The 17,592-nt window shown below is 36.5% G+C and overlaps 1 protein-coding gene across 8 annotated transcripts in view; it reads left to right on the plus strand.

Annotated features, from left to right (window-relative positions):
- The window catches only part of ITSN2 (intersectin 2), a 128,074-nt gene that overhangs the window by 14,467 nt on the left and 96,015 nt on the right, over positions 1-17,592 (plus strand). For 4 of the 8 annotated variants that reach the window (XM_077843920.1, XM_077843927.1, XM_077843919.1 and 1 more), the window contains exons 2-3: positions 11,872-11,935; positions 14,103-14,204. In XM_077843920.1, the coding sequence (XP_077700046.1) occupies positions 11,905-11,935; positions 14,103-14,204 (133 nt within the window). In that variant the 5' untranslated portion in view covers positions 11,872-11,904. Of the gene's footprint in view, positions 1-11,871; positions 11,936-14,102; positions 14,205-17,592 lie in introns of those variants that run through there. The other 4 variants (XM_077843924.1, XM_077843923.1, XM_077843925.1 and 1 more) reach the window with 1 other exon arrangement.

The raw sequence follows: 17,592 nt of genomic DNA on the forward strand, positions 1-17,592 counted from the left end.
TGGAGTCCTGGGATCAGGTTCCACATCGGGTTCCTTGCATGGAGCTTGCTTCTCCCTCTGCCTGTGTCTCTGTCTCTCTTTCTGTGTGTCTCATGAGTAAATAAATAAAATCTTTAAAAAATAAAATAAAATCCTCATTCCACATTTGTTATTTTATATTTGCTTCCTCAGTGGATTGGGATGTTCTATTTAAGAGCATTCTTTTTGCTGCAGTGATAGTATATTTTCCAGTAATTGAAACATACTGATATTTTTAAAAACCCACCTTAAATTGGACTGATAGAATAGGAAAATAGATGGATGCTTTTGTACCCATCGGCTACTGGTTTCATTTTCTTTACTCTCTTGTTCTGTTTGTATTGGGTTAAGGTTGGAAACTACCTGTTGCAGATGGACTTTCTGTGTGTGGTGTTGGTTTCAGATGCCAGTCTCTTTAGGCCTCTGTAGTAGGATGTGTGTGGAAGAGTGTACTTTTTTCTCTGTAACGCTAGCACTAGATGTAGCATGGTAGGGTTTGAGAGGAGATTGATAATTTTAGTTAAATGTTTCTGTAAAACAGATTTGTTACTTAATATTGTTTATAATAGACTAAAATATAGACAAAGGCAAGGCTCTGGTTATATTTGCTATTGTGTTAAAATTAAGAGTGTGTAGTAGAATACAAAAATATATATGGTCTTGGTCCCTAGTTCCTGTCCTCCTAAAATTTTTGGAATTTCCTGAGTGGTAGAAGTGTCTTTTATTCATAGTAAGCCCTTTCCCATTATACCTGAGGTATGCTAATGAGGTGGCTTAGAGTGTTACCCCTATATAGCCTGAGGATTAGGATACCTTTCACCCCACCTGCCAACCTTCAGGAAGAGGAGATGGGCACTGGAGATTGAGCTCTATAAAAGCTCTAGAACATTGATATTCAGAGAGCATCCAGATTGGTGAATGCATTGAGGTGCTGGGAGGATGATATGCCTGGAGAGGGCATGGAAGCTCCATGCCCTGTCCCCCATACCTTGCCCAGTGTGTCTCTTCCATTTGGCTGTTCCTGAATTGTATCCTTTATATTAAAACCGTAAATGTAAGTAATTTTTTTTCCTAAGTTCTGAGAGCTTTCCTAGCAAATTATCAACCCAAGGAGGGGATCATGGGAATCCCTGATTTGTAGCTGGCTGGTCAGAAGATGGCCCAGGACTAGTGACCAGTGCCTGAAATAGAGGCAGTCTCATGGGACTAAGGCCTAACCTGTGGGGACCACTTAACTCTAGATAGGTAGTGTCAGAATTGAATTGTTGGACATCCAATTGATGTCCAGAGAAAAACCCCCATAGAAGGCATTGCTCATTTTTTAAGACAAATAAATTTACCAATAGACTTCTCTTCTTTGAATTACTAAAGTCATAATATTTGTCTGTTTTTATTTTGATTTTTTTCTGTTTTATAGATCTAGTAACATTTATTTTTTTTTACATATTTTTAAATTTAAATTAAGTTAGTTAACATATAATGTATTATTAGTTGAGAGGTAGAGGTCAGGAATTCATCAGTCTTATATAACACCTAGTGCTCATTGTATCATGTGCCCTCCTTAATGCCCATCACCTAGTTACCCCATCCCCCCACCCCCTACCCCTGCCCCTCGATTAACCCTCAGTTTGTTTCCTGTAATTAAGTCTCCTATGGTTTGTCTCACTCTCTGATTTCATCGTTTTATTTTTTCTTCTCTTCCCCAATGATCCTGTTTTGTTTCTTAAATTCCACATGGATGAGACCAGATGATAATTGTCTCTCTCTGATTGACTTATTTCACTTAGCATAATACCCTCTAGTTCTATCCACGTCATTGCAAATGGCAAATTTTATTTTTTCAATAGCTGAGTAGTAGTCCAAATTTGTCTGTTTTTAGTTACTTCACATTTTGGTATATGTGTTTTATGTGAGATTTTTAAAAAATAACAAAATTTGGAAAATAAAAAATTCTTCCAACTTAAGTCAACTACTTTTACATACTAATGCTTTTTTTAAAAAAAAGTATTTATTTATTTTAGAGAACATGAGCATGAGCAGGAGGGGGAGAGGGAGAAGATCCTTTCCCTTAAGAGGTTTTCTTCTAATCCTTGACATGTGCATATATAATTTTTTTTAAAGATTTTATTTATTCATGAGAGAGAGAGAAAGAGACAGGCAGAGACAGAGGGAGAAGCAGGCTCCATGCAGGGAGCCTGACGTGGGACTCATGGGACCTGAGGCCTGACGTGGGTCTCCAGGATCATGCCCTGGGCCAAAGTCAGCGCTAAACCACTGAGCCACCCGGGCTGCCCACATATATAATTTTGAATATTGGCATCCATATTCTAGAATTGTGTATTTTTTTAAAATTTACTTTATACCACAAACATTACCTATCTACTACAGCCTGGAAATTATGATTTGTAATACACATGTAGTATTCTGAAATTTATTTTCTTGATTCTTTCTCTATTGAATGAATTAATCTAATTTGTGTACTCAGTAGTCAGAAAAAATTGACAAATTTTCATATGAAAATAAGGTGATATAGTAAAAGATGCCTTCAAATTGAAAGGCAATAAGCTGGATGAAAAGCATTTATGACACATGTTAAGAGTTTGGGAGAGTGAGGGAAAGAAGTGTGAAATGGTCATGGAGGGGCCAGGAGAAGGGGAGCAGATGGGCTAGGGAAACATGGACTTGTCAGGCTGGCAGGAGTTAGTGTTCAGGAGTTTAAAATGATGTCTGTCAGTCAACACCTTCATTCATGTGCCCATGGAATAGCAGTAGGGTTTTACCAGATGCATAGTATACAAGAAGAGGGGAGAGTGAACTTGAGGGTGTATACAATTACTTATTTACGATAGTGGACTGCGATACTTAATTTGGGTAAGGAGGGATATTAGGACCTAAGGAAGAGGATGTTAGGACATAAGGAAAAATAAGGGACAGTGACAAATTGCAACGACCATTATTTTGTAGGTCCTGGCAGAGTTCGAGAATTGCTGGAGTCTGGGAACTAGAAAGAGTGGGCTGTTGAATGAGACTCTGGTGAAGGGAGGCTTGAAGTGGGTTACGGAGGAGTACAGTCATCATGATAACAAGGCCTAGGGTGGGACCTGGAAGTGCCTGGCTAAGATAAGATGGAGGATAAGACATTTGGAATATATCAGGGTTCAGACTTGGAGGCCAGGATGTGAGCAGGTTCGTTTGTGTGGATATTGACTTCACCAAGAAGTATGGGAATAATGGTGGAAAGGGGATGGTGAGGTAGGTGTGAAAGCAGTTGAGGAACTGCCATGTTGATTCTAGGGAACAACTGAGGAAGAGCCAGTGGTCAAGTCAGATACACTAGGTGTCTTTTTCAACTTTTATTTATGAAGAACGTCAAACATATGAAAAGTGAAAGCAATCACTTATTTTCTATTTACCTTCATTTACCCATCTACTTTTTAATTTAATGTGTTTGTATTTTTGCAGGAGCTTTAATTCTTTTTGGAAAAAGGCAGGCTAAATAAGTCCATTTCCAGATTCCTTTCCAGAAAAGTTATTGTGCTGATTTACATTTTTATCAGCTAGGTATCAATATAATACTTATTTTTACACTATTGTTCTAGTTCCTTGCATTGTTAAGCTCTTCGACATTTCATGTGAATAAACCACCACCTATTTTCCCAGAACACGCTCTTCACTCTGTTTTTGCACATATTACCTTGGCCTAGAATGTTTTTTTCCCCACACTCAGCCATGTAACAAATGTATTTGTAAGGCGTAGCTAGGTGACCACAAGCTGAAATGCGCATACCTGGTTGATTCATGGGAACACTTGCATGCTACCTTCTCTTGTTACTTGAGAAATTTGTGCTTAGGTACCTGGGGACCCAAGAGATTGAAGTTTGTTTTCAGCCCTGCCCTTTGGACTCTCTGGGCCCAAAGAAAAGAGAGAAAAAAAAGAGTTGCAAAGAAAAGCTGTACTTACTTAACTCCTTTTCCCTCTGCTTCCAAACTTAAATATGTCTTTACTCATCCTTAACTATCTTTTTTGTCCTATATTCTCAGAGCCAGAAATATGTGCCCCATGTTCTAGCTTTATACTCTAGAGCTGTCTACTTTCTCTGGACTCTAGCTTTCATTATTAGGTAACCGTTTTTCCTTCTCCTTTTGGAAATTAAATCTCTTGCTCTTTCTCTAGAAATAGTTTTGTTCTCCCATCTAAAAGGAAAGTCTTATAACCTTGCCTCTTTCCTAAAGCCTCTTATCTCTCCTCCCACCCTTTTTCTGTCTTTTAATAACATACTTCTTGAGTCACCTACACTTCACCTCCCAATTACTGCTTGGTCTACTTTATTTTGACTTTTACAGCCAGTTCCTGTACAGATTGCCAAAACTAATGGCTTAGTCTTGACTTCTGTGATATTTGATAATTATGACCATCATCTCCTTGAAATGCTTTTCTTTAACCTGTATTCTGATTTTTCCTTTTTTTCAACCTCTGTTCTGATTGTTCTTCTCCTGTTTCCTGTGCATGCTTTTTGTGGAATGTCATTCCCTGGTAACTACCAAATTTGGATCTGCAGCTTGGACAGAATCCTTACCATCTCATAACGTTTCCACCTGGATGTCTTTATAGGTGCATCAGATTAGGTAACCTGAAAAGTGAACATTTTGTATCCTCCAAATCTAGTATCCAAATTTCTACTTTCTTAGAGCTTCTGTCTTGGTTAATATTACAATTCTACAGTCACCCAAGATAGAAACTTATCTTAATGCTCTTCTTATATCAGCAGCATTTAGCTAATCAGAAAATGCTGTCCATTCTAGCTCAGAAATGTCTCTTCTCTATTGTCCAAGTTCAGATCTTACCATCTGGATTATACCACTTACTCATAACTGGTGTCCCTATCTCAAGATACTCAAATCCGGTTCAGTTCCTATATTGTTTGTCAGAATTCTCTTCCTCTGCCCTTAAAAGATGAGGTTCTTCTTTCTTATATATGCTGTTCCTATATTGTTTGTCAGAATTCTCTTCCTCTGCCCTTAAAAGATGAGGTTCTTCTTTCTTATATATGCTTTCCCTAGATAAAGCCACTCACTGATATGATGACAGCTATTTCCAGTCCCTAGTGACTACCAAATCTGGGTGTCTATCTTGAATAAATACTGGCTCTCCATGTCATGCACAGGGAAATGCAAATCATTAGCATGACATACTTTGTTCCTTAAATTGTGTGATCTTGGCAAGTTACTTAATCTCTTTGGCTTCTCTTTAGTTTCTAAAATGAAGGGGATGGAATTCAGTATGCTATTTAACTCTCTTTTAAAAAATCATCACATAAAATATTATAGAGAAGCCTCAGTATGTAAAATACAAAAGCAGAGCTACTTTCATTGAAATTGATATCTTCTCCCAACCCCTCCATTCCTCTTCCCTACCCAACCTCTCTTGTATCTCTTTGAGATTTCTAGAACAGCAGGGAGCAAAATTTAAAACTATTGGGTTTCTTAAGGTCTCTTTTCACACTTAAGATTAAGTGAGCTCTTTGAAATCACATGGCTCTCAAATCACACCATCTTTGAATAGGAAAGGCTCTACTATGATACTGGCTGTATACTTTCCTTTTAACCAGTCCTTCCCTCAGATTCAGGTACTTTTCCTTTCTCTGTATCGGTGCCTATCCACACACCTATACAGCGTCTCTCACTCTGAGGATGCATGGAACCCATTTACTTTGCCACTGACCTCATGTTAGATCGTTCTCTTTTTTAAAGATTTCATGTATTCATGAGAGAGAGACAGAGAGTGAGAGAGACAGGCAGAGGGAGAAGCAGGCCCCATGCAGGGAGACTGACTTGGGACCTGATCCCGGGTCTCCAGGATCAGGCCCTGGGCTGAAGGCATTGCTAAACCACTGAGCCATCCAGGCTGCTCATAGATCGTTCTTACACAAATGTTACCTCTTTTGTGATATGTGCCTTAGTTTAACTTACCTCCCATATAGTGGTAGTTCTGTCCTCTGGGTTCTCATAACATTCTCCAAAGTCTTTTATTATAGTGATTATTCATGTTTGATAAATAAGCAAATGGATGAATAAAAGAAGGGATGGATAGGTAGGGAAGAGGTATAGAGAATATATGTACTCTGTAAATTTCATCTTCTTGGAGAAACTGTAAAGAAGTAGGTAATTTTGCTTTGGTCATTTTCTCATGCGACTGACCTTGGTCTCCTTAGGAATCAGTTGAGGAAGGAACATTTTCTCCAACTAATCAGTAAGTTTGGAGAGTTGGCTTTGTGTACATAGCACATGAAGTGGAGGAGGTACTGGAGAAAGTTTTATAAGATATGCCCTCAGGAACTTGGTTATCTTGCTTTTGAATGTCAGACCTTCAGTCAAATTTATTTAACAATGTTTAATGAACATGATGCAAAGTATAATTGAAAAACCCAAGTCTTTCTATCCCAATATAAAAGCTTCAGAATTCAACAGGCAATATACTTTCTCTAAAAATATACTTAAAAAGTAACAAGTTATGGAAGGGCCACTTGCAAAGGATAGTTGGTCTATAATCCGTAGCTCCTGATGCCTGCAGGGTTTTGAGGAAGTCGTTTGGAGTTTCTTTTCTGTATATTCAGTTCCATAGTGCCTCACTCCATGCTTCCCTTGCTTCATTTTTGTTTATCTTACCCAACTATTCATTTATTCATCTATCCAGCAAATGATACAGTATAATAAATGAAGTTACTATGGGATGAACAAGTGTCGTGGACAACATAGGACACCATGATTAACTGAGAGGAGAGGACACAAGTCTTTCAGATAAGAGGTCCATTGAGTTGGGAGTTGAAGAATGAGAAGAATGTGATAAATGTGACAAAGCAATTATAAGCATTTCTGCACGTAATTACAGACCATCAAAATATATGAAGTAAAAACTGACAGAATTAGGGACGCCTGGGTGGGCTCAGTGGTTGAGAGTCTGCCTTTTGCTCAGGGCATGATCCCGGAGTTCTGGGATCGAGTCCCACATCGGGCTCCCTGCATGGAGCCTGCTTCTCCTTCTGCCAGTGTCTCTGCCTCTCTCTTTGTGTCTCTCATAAATAAATACATACATACATACAGGTTTGGGATTTGCATCCTGGCTTCGTCACTCAGTATTGGCAAGTAATTTAGCCTTTCTGTTTCTTCATCTGTGAAGTGAGTACAGTATCATCTGCCTTGCAGGGATATTGTGAATGTTATTAGCACTATCTAGGTGTCTAGCAGTATCTGGCACCCGGAAGCCTATTCTACAAGTTCCTCTGTTTCTTTGAAGCTCCTTGTATATAACCTGGAACATATTAGATTCTCAGTACTAAGCATGACACATAGTAGATGATTAATAGAAGTGAATTGCATTAATAGTAAGCACATAATAAATTGTAGCTAGTATGATTATATAAAGTAAAGCAGTTGATTTTTTTAAGTATAAAGTGTCTTGAATTTTTCAAAATTTCTATTTCTTTGTACAAGTACTGTTCTGCAAGTAGAGTAGTAGAATTATTAAGCATGAGGTAATTATTTGACAACAGGTTAGAGAGAATTAATATAAATGTAGCAGATATAAAATAGTATGCTTTAAAAGCTTACTGGTTTCAACAAATTGGGCTACCATAGTCAGATGTTACATGTTACATCCATGTAATAATATGGTACCCGCATGCATGGCTGGCTAAATCCATGTATCAGGTGAAGAAAGTAATTCTAGTACCTTCAGCTTCCCTGAAGGGATTTGCCCTCCCTTCTCATATTATTTGATTCATTCTTTGGTTTTATCACAGAATTATACCTGTGATTACTGAGCATCTATTATGTAGCATTCTGTTGTATTATTCATAAAATATATAATGACTAAGCAGAAATCCTAGATAGATAATCTTTAAGTTTTAGATCTAGATCTAACTGATTAAGGCTTTGAGACTCTGGGATCCTATTCTTTGTCTTTTGGAAGTGCATGCTTTCTCTTCAAACTGTCTTTGGTAATTCACGTGCTTCTGTGTACTTACACAATGTGTTGCATGTAATACTTTTGAAGGATTTTTCTCTTAACAGTTTGAAACTCAGTCTTAGAGACCTAATAAAATAGGTCTTTGCTACTGCATATCCCTAGGTGAACAGTTTCTTTGCAGGCACGTGAGTTATTTTGATTTAACATTACTGATGACAATTTAAAATTGGAGAAGTAAAAGTTACACTTTCTTGGAGAATTTCTGTATTGAGGAAGTATCAGTCATAATTTATGAGACTTCTTCTGTGTTCACTTTTTCTTAAAATGGTGACACTGCAGTTCACCCAGTCTCACAAACAAATTCTGGGAGTCATTGCTTTGATTCCTTTTACTTCATAATCCTTCATATCTAAAGAGTTCATGAGTTCTACCTGTTTTAAACCCTTAGTTATTTTTCCAGCTCATCCCATCTGCTCTGTTCCAACTGCGTTATTTTAGTTCAGGTGCCAGTTACTGTTCTCATCTCTTCTCTAACTGATCTCCCTGGGGCAGCTGTGGCTCTTTCTTCACCGTTGATTGTCTTGAGTGAAATCTATGTCCCTCTCCTTAAAGTCTTTTAACACTCGTTGTGAACTACAAGTTCAAATCCAATGTTCTTAACATTACAATTCTTACCCTTTGTGCTCTTAACTACCCTACCATGGTTTAGATACCATTTTTCTGTGTAGTACACAGCTCCAATACCTGAACTTTATATTATCTTTTGAGAAAGGAGTGAAGAAAAAACCAACTCATACATAGGTGAAATTTACTCTTACCTAGGAGGAGTATTAGCAAGTAAAGTCTAAGTGTGGTAACAGGTTTAAAGCTCCATTGCAGGGGATCCCTGGGTGGCGCAGCGGTTTGGCGCCTGCCTTTGGCCCAGGGCGCGATCCTGGAGACCCGGGATCGAATCCCACGTCGGGCTCCCGGTGCATGGAGCCTGCTTCTCCCTCTGCCTGTGTCTCTGCCTCTCTCTCTCTCTGTCTGTGTGTGTGACTATCATAAATAAAGAAAAAAAAATTATTAAAGCTCCATCGCAATAAAGCTTTTTTTTTTTTAATTCTATAGTTAACACAGTGTTATATTAGTTTCAGGTGTACCACAAAGTGATTCACCATAATAATTATACTCTTAATCCCTTTCACCTAGTTTACCCATTCCCCACCACCATCTCCACTCTGGTAGCCATCAGTTCTCATAGTTAAGTGTCTGTTTTTCTGGTTTGTCTTTTTTCTTTGTTTTGTTTCTTAAATTCCACAAATGAATAAAATCATATACTGTTTGTCTTTCTCTGACTTATTCACTTAGCATTATACCCTCTAGATCCATCCATGTTGTTGCAAATGGCAAGATTTCATTCTTTTTTTTTTTTTATGGCTGAGTAATAGACCCTTCTATATGTATACCACATTTTCTTTATCCATTATCTGCCAGTGGACATTTGGGGTACTTTCATAACTTGGCTATTGTAAATAATACAGCAATAAACATAAGTGTGCGTCTATCTTTTCAAATTAGTGTTTTCACATTCTTTGGGTAAATACCCAGTGGTGGAATTAATGGATCATATGGTAATTCTATTTTTTTTTCGGTAATTCTATTTTTAATTTTTTGAGGAACCTGCATACTGTTTTCCACAGTGGCTATACCTGTTCTTATTCTTACCAGTAGTGCACGAGAGTTCCTTTTTTTTTTTTTTTTTTACACATCCTCTACAACACTTGTTTCTTGTGTTTTTGATTTTAGCCATTCTGGCAGGTGTGAGTGATATCTCATTGTGATTTTGATTTGCATTTCCCTGATGATTAGTGATATTGAGCGTCTTTTCATGAGTCTGTTGACATCTGCATGTCTTTTTTTTTTTTTTTTTTTTATGATAGGCACACAGTGAGAGAGAGAGAGGCAGAGACACAGGCAGAGGGAGAAGCAGGCTCCATGCACCGGGAGCCCGATGTGGGATTCGATCCCAGGTCTCCAGGATCGCGCCCTGGGCCAAAGGCAGGCGCCAAACCGCTGCGCCACCCAGGGATCCCCTGCATGTCTTTTTTAAAGAAATTTCTTTCTGTCTTTTTAAAATGGATTATTTGTTTTTGGGTTGTTGAGTTTTATATGTTCTTTATATATTTTGGATACTAACCCTTAATCAGGTCATTCGTAAATATCTTCTCCCATTCAGTAGATTGTCTTTTAGTTTGCTAATGGTTTTCTTTGCTGTGCATAAACTGCACTAAAGCTTATTAATAACATTGAAAGAAAAAAAAATAACATTGAAAGAAAGAGTATACACTTTAAGAGGAAGGATGGTATATAGTAGTAGCATACAGAAAAGTTGGGAGTCAGAAGAGTAAAGTTGGCAGTGTCACTCAAAGCATTATTGGAGGTTTAACAAACCATCCCTATTGTGCAGCACTCTGCTTATTTTTGTTTGTAGATAAATGTATCTGTCAATGCCTGATACCATTAAGCATTCTAATCACTGGTAACTCCCTACCCTCACTACACAATGATCTGGTTGAAATTTAGTAGATGTTATAGTTTGCCTTATAAAGAAGAAAAGCTACTATTCATTTTCTTGGCTGTTAAATTTCTCTTTGTATATCAATAAATTGGATGTATATACCAGTCTTTTGTTGGTGTGACTAATTTTTGATGGTTTTACTGATACAGTTGTATTTCTCTTTGAGCACACTAAATTCACTAAGATCCAGTGCCTTATAGCACTTCTTGGCAACTGGTTAGCCAGCTCCTCTGGTGCCACTTTCCACCACGATATGGAACTCTTCTTTATGCCTTCTTTGTTCAAATGGCTTGTGCAAACGTTTTTCCTTGGGCTTCTAAAAATGTTAATATTTAAATGATTTGTGTAAATAGATGAACTACTGAATGGTCTTTTTCTCTTGTTTCTCTTGTGCAAGTGTTTCTCTTGCAGTGTTTTAATTCACGGCTTTAATTACTAAGTATATTATTATAAGTTTGCTACGTCTTCACTCTCACTACTGGTCTTATCCTCAAGATTTGTGGAATAAATTTTGAATTTTGAATTTATTCATAGTGAAATAATGAATTTAGGGTTCAAAATTCTATTGCGTTCTAACAGCCATTTATCAAAAACTCATTATGTGTCAGGCAGTATACTGGAGTATGCTTAATACTTTTAAAAATGCTCCTGCAAAGTATTTTTTACAGATGAGGAATCTGAGACTCAGGAAGGTTAAATAACTCTCCCATTGTCGTAGCTAGGAAAATAGCAGAGTTGGGATTTAAATCACAGCTGCTAGTTTCCAAAGTTGCTTTTCTTCCTAGTGCAGGGTACTTACCCAGCATATTTAGTTATGTTTAAATAAACATATATTTTAATAATTCTGGACAATTTTTATAAGCCTGCAGAACTCTGAGCCACATTTATTTTGGATATTTTTCTCATTTAGGGATTTTTTTTTTTTTAAGAAAAAAGTGTTATGGATTTCCATGTTATTATACACTTAATTTATACAGTTGATTTCTCTGAAATAACATCTTGCCTAGTTAGAACAACCTCCCTCTCTCCCAAGTTAATTTCTACAAAATTGATTCATGCCAAGTGTTTCTGTATTCAGTATTTGCTATGAAATATGGGCCTGTTTTTCTTATAACTTTCTATTTTAAAGGCAGCACCATTACCCGACTAAGTCTCTTACCCTTCCCCAAATGTAAATCCTGCCTCTTCAGCAGCAGCAGAAGCTCTGCATTGTTTCTGTTGGAAGTGTGAGCTCAAGGGGACAGACATTCCCACTGCTTAGCTGGTGCACTAAAGCTGTGATCTGCCCTTGTTGTATTATTAATGGCACAATGTTTTTATGTTGCAGATGGCTGAGAGCTAGCCAGGAAAATTCAGTACCATGATGGCTCAGTTTCCCACAGCTATGAATGGTAAGCCGCTTTGTGCTTATGGCAAGTTAAAGAGGTTATGGGGGGGTTTTGGCTAGAGGTTATAAAATATTCATTTTGATATTTTTCCTTAAGCTTATAAATGCAAAACTTAAAGTATTCTTATTGAAAATGTTAGTTTACTTTAAAACTCTGAATATATCTTCTGTTAGAATATTATGCAGTAAATCTTGCAACTCAGTTTAAGCATATTCTGCACTATCTAGAATGTGTGCTTCCTTGCCTTTGAGCAGTTATGAATAACCTAAAGGATTTATTGTTTGATGCATAAAATGGGAGGACAAAAAGCAGAGTGCTGTAAGTGAAGAACATTAAAGATATTTTCAATTGTTTGGAATGACTGTGAACTGATTAAGCCAATAAAGATTCATTTAGTAATATACATATAAAATTAAGTTATCCTTTTATAAAGGATTATATATGCCTATACACACAGTTGTTTAATATGAAACATTTTTAAAGAAAGTGTTGAGGTAACTTCAGTAACAAAATTTTTAAAGCATCTTTTCTGATTCTAGTTGTAATTCTTTTCCCAAATACAAATTAAGTACCCTTAATAAGTATTAAGTTACCGTGTATGTCATTTAGAATTAATTGAGAAAATGCATTATATTTTTTAATTGCTAAAGAAGTCTAAGATGGAACTTCTTAAATATGTGGTAAATTTCATTAGCCAATTATAAATAGAAGGGAATAGAGAGTCTAGTTGGTCATTCTTAACATTTAAATTGAAAGCAGTAATATTAAAGAACATTAGAGGGAAAAAGAAGCATCATGAATAATTCTACCACTTTCAAACCGCAATTCTGTTTCAATGTTACCATCTAGTATTTGATCAAGTACATCGTTTTTAAAAATATATTTTAAGTCATTGGGCCAAATTAAGCACATTGTTAATACAAAAATACATGTTGTATATCTAAAATGTTAAGACTCAAGATTGACCTTGTGAGATTTAAGGGAGTTTTGGGAAAATGAATTATTTGTGTAAAACTAAATTCTGTGTGCTAGAATTCTATGTCATATAGGGATGGACTTGAGATAAGAGTTTTGTTTTGCTTTTTGCCTTTTCAGAACTCTTATTTAAAGATTCAGCATGAGCATTGCTGGAAATGGTGTGGGATTATGAAGATTATTAGATGCTGCAGACTATTTTTAAAAATTAAAAATGGTTTTTTCCTCATAATGAGTGATAAAAGTTTAGAATCGGTAATAATTGTAGTAGTAATGTGCTCTACCCAAATTTGAGGATTTCTGCGCACCATGCAAAGGAATTTGCATTAAACACATAGTTTAGTTTCAAACTTCAACAAAATGTTAAGAAGGTTTACAAACAAAATGAACATAAATGCAAGCAGTATAGGCCTAGTCTTTCTTCATTCTGTTTCTTCCATTCCCTTAGCATTTGTGTATCTACTTTGTAGCTCACTGCATTACTTATGAAAGAATAATATTGGACAAAATGTTGGATAATTATTTTAGGAGTGATAGGAACCTAGGTAGTAAAAAAAAAAAAATAGAAGTAGTAATTTTTTAAAACCTCTGAAGAACTGATAGCAAATGTAGACTGTGGTACCCCTCTACTTAGTTTAAAATATAGCTGAAGATTAAAGATAATCTTGTATATATCTAATTCAGGTCCAGTTCAGAGTTTAACATCTTATTGGAAGAGGCATTCACATATAGCACAAAACCTTCAAAAATAGTGTTTACTCTTAGTAAATGCTCAATTATAGATGGTGTTTAAATCTTTTCAATGCCTAGTACTGTTGGAACTTGTCTATAAGTGCCCTAGACCAAGCTGTGTGTCTAAATGCTTCTAATGTATTTCTCACATTTTGCCATGTCTATTTCATCATCCCAAGCCTAACCATGGATTAGATTTCTTTGGTTCTCACAGAGCTGTGCTGCCTTATATAGTAGCCATTAGCTACATGTGACGATTTCAACTTAACTTTAAATTAATAAAAAATAAATTCAATCTCTGAGTCATACAGCCAGCCACATTTCAAACTCTCAAAGCCACATGTGGCCAGTGGCCATTGTATTGGACAATGCAGATACAGAACATTTACATCATCTCAGAAAGTTCTATTGAGCAGATATTCTTTTCTTAGTCTCTTTGCTTCACTTCCCATCTCCTCAACAGAGCAAAAAAGATCAGTGCGTCATATTTTTACCACTCGTGACTCTAATTCTGGTGTCTTCTGCACCAGCAGAATCATCCTTGCCAGAGTCTTCTTTGATCATGGTAGGTTTGCTTTCTGCTTTTCAAAAATGTAATGAAATTGTAAACACAGAGAACCTGATATTTCAGTCATCAGGTGATAAGCAAGAGGCTACTTCCAATTCATGCTGCTGCCTGTTTGTAGTGTACTGTGGCTTGTTCCAGCCTTAAAACTGGGGTGGGTACTGAAAACTGGTTAAAGGAGTAAGAAGTTCTAAAGCCCATGACGATGGCTATATCCAAACTATGGAAATGGGGAGAAGGAGGGGGAGGGAGAGAACAGTTAATGGCTTTAGGAGGGAAAAAAAAATGCCATTTTAGAGTTTTATTACCTTTTCAGAATTTTAGAGTTCACTAGTTTTTTTCATCTGTGTAATTAGGAAATTGTTAAACATTGGATCTGCAGAATCAGATGTGGTATGATACTGCATTTATAATAGCCCAAGCATTTATTATTCAAGTCCCAGTTAAGGCTTTAGTTCTATCTAGACCAGTATTCTTAGTTGTGTTTTAGAGATAGAAGTTTGTACTGGGTTGACATATATCATTTGGCTATTATTTTGAACTGGACCCAGAAATAGTCTTCAGTTAATATCACAGCATACAAACCGGGTATAACATGTTTGAATCGTGTACCTTCAGAACTGTGTGTTAGAATACTACTGTGCTACTATTCAGCTGTGTTGACTTAATCTTGTGGAACGTGTGTGTGTGTGTGGGTGTGTGTACACCTGTATGTACATATACACATGTGTGTGTATGTCTATATATGTAAAACAGGGATGACACTATTTACTGCATGGGATTTAGCATATAGTAGACATTCTGTAAATGTCTCTTTTTCCTTCTACATAGACCATAAGTACGTTTTTGACAGAGCCAGTAGGTGACAAGATGAGAATAAGCAACAGAAATCTTTGTGAAAATACCACATTCTCAATTTAGTGATGAGTGGGGGAAATGAATAGAATTTTAATACATTTCTAAAGTGATTAGACAATGTAAAAGGTTGTTAGTTTTTCAAGGAAATATTAAACATCAACCTCAAAACAGGTTTTCCTGACTTTCTGTAAGGCTTATGAATAAATACAGAGAAAGATTGGGAAATGTTTTACTGGAAATTTAAAATAATGAACTGTTAACTCTTGGAAAGGTTCTGTTAGTACATATTCTAAGAAAGCCAGAATTGGATCAACTTTTTTTTTTTTTAATATTTTATTTTATTTTATTTTATTTATTTATTTATTTATTTATTTGTTTATTTATTTATTTATTTATTTATTTTCGTGGGAGAGGAGGGGACAGGAAGGGAGAAGACAGCATAGGAGGAAGGGCAGAGGGAGAGGGAGAATCTTAAGCAGACTCCTTGCCCAGCCCGATCTCATAACCCTGAGATGATGACCTGAACCAAAATCAAGAGTCAGACTCCTAATTGACTGAGACACCCCAGGTGCCCTTGATCAACTATTTTTAAATGGTTTTGAAATACATGTATTCCTAGTTTTCTTATTTCTGTGTAACTTTTCCTTTTTGTAAAATTCTTAGTGCCTTAACTTCTCGTGTGTTAATGTCATTCTTTTGAGGTGTCCAGATTTAAAGATTATTTAAATATTACTTAAAAATTATCCCTTGTCATTACGCTTCAGACATTTTTTTCTATAAGTGACATTCATCATGATAATATTGAGTCATGGCTAAAGGAGTATGTGAGTTCCTTTAAAGCACATTTTATTTATCTTTTTACCCCTAGTCTTTGTACACAGTGGTGCCCCATAAGTGTTTTTTGACCGAATGTTTATGAAGGCGTCAAGGTTGCTGGAACTAAGCAAGAAACCTTATCAGATAGTTGGCCACTGTTAAGACAGATAACTAAGGATAGGTAAGGTGATAGTAGGACATAAGGAAGCACTGTCCTTCGGATGCCACGGAGCCCTCTGCAGTCTTAGGAAGCAGTTTGCCACTCCCTGAGGATGTACTCTTTCTGGGGTTGTGTGAGAGCAGCTTAAGCCTTCCTAACCAGACTCTCCAGATTTAAAATAGTCTTAAGGTTTCTGACTAAAAAAGCCTCACTCTCCGTATTTTCTGGCAAGGTACCTTTACCAGAAGGGGAAGAGCCTGAGAAAGATTTTAATGCTCTGACTTCTCCTTAATTATATTGTTTCCTGGGATTGGGTTGAGTAAAGAAACTAATTTATTGAATGGCCTCCATGTGGCAGGCATATATTAAATGGTATATTTTTATTTTGTTTTATTTTTAAGTTGGGTTTATTGGGGTATAATTTACCCTTCTTAAGTATATAGTTTGATGAGTTTTAACAAATGTATAAAGCCATATAAATTACGATATGAAACATTTCCATTATCCAAAAGATTCCCTCATATCCCTATACCCCACCCTTAGCCATTGGCAACCATTGATCAGATTTCTATCCCTACAGTTTTTCCAAAATGTCATATGAGTGAAATACATATACCTATTTGTGTCTGGCTTCTTTCACCTAACAAAATATTTTTGCAACCTATCCGTGTCTTTGTATATATCTTTCTATTTCATTGCTGAGAGTAGAATTCCATTGGATAAATGTGTACCACAAGTTGTTTAACCATTCATCTGTAGAAGACATATGGGTTATATCCAGGTCTCGGTGTCTAAACCAAAATGTCTAAAGCTGCTGTAATCATCAAAGGACAGATTTTTATCTGGAAAAAAGTCTTCATTTCTCATGGTAAATACCTATGAGTTTATTGCTGGGTTGCATGAAAAATGCATATTTAACTTCAGAAGTTGCCAGACAGACTCTTTTTTCTAAATTGTCTCCGTTTTCTTCTCTACCAGTAGATGTGAGAGTTTGAGTTGCTCAGCATCCTTGCAGCGGTTTTCGAAAAACTTTAGACATTCTGTAGGCATGGAGTAATATGTTACCTGTAGTTTTATTTTTTTTTTAAGATTTTGTTTATTTATTCATGAGAGAGAGAGAGGCAGAGACGTAGGCAAAGGGAAAAGCAGGCTCCCTGCGTGGAGCCTAATGTGGGACTCGATCCCTGGACCCCAGGATCACAAGCTGAGCCAAAGGCAGATGCTCAACCACTGAGCCACCCAGGGGCCCTGTTACTCTAGTTTTGATATTCATTTCCCTCATGATCAGTGACATTGAACATCTTGTCACATGCTTATTTGCCATCTGGATATCTTTAATATGTCTCTTCAAATCTTTTGCCCATTTTTTTGGGTGGGGGAGGAGCAGGGATTGTATTAATGAGTTGAATAGTTTTTATATATGCTGGATGCATGTCCTTTATTATGTTTTGCAAATATTTTCTCCCAGTCTGTAACTTGTCTTTTCCTTTTTTTTAAAAAAAAAGATTTATTTATTTATTTATTTTAGAGAAAGCGAGAAAGCAAGTGCACATA

The sequence above is a fragment of the Canis aureus genome, chromosome 12, assembly GCF_053574225.1.
Source record: "Canis aureus isolate CA01 chromosome 12, VMU_Caureus_v.1.0, whole genome shotgun sequence".
Taxonomy (NCBI): domain Eukaryota; kingdom Metazoa; phylum Chordata; class Mammalia; order Carnivora; family Canidae; genus Canis; species Canis aureus.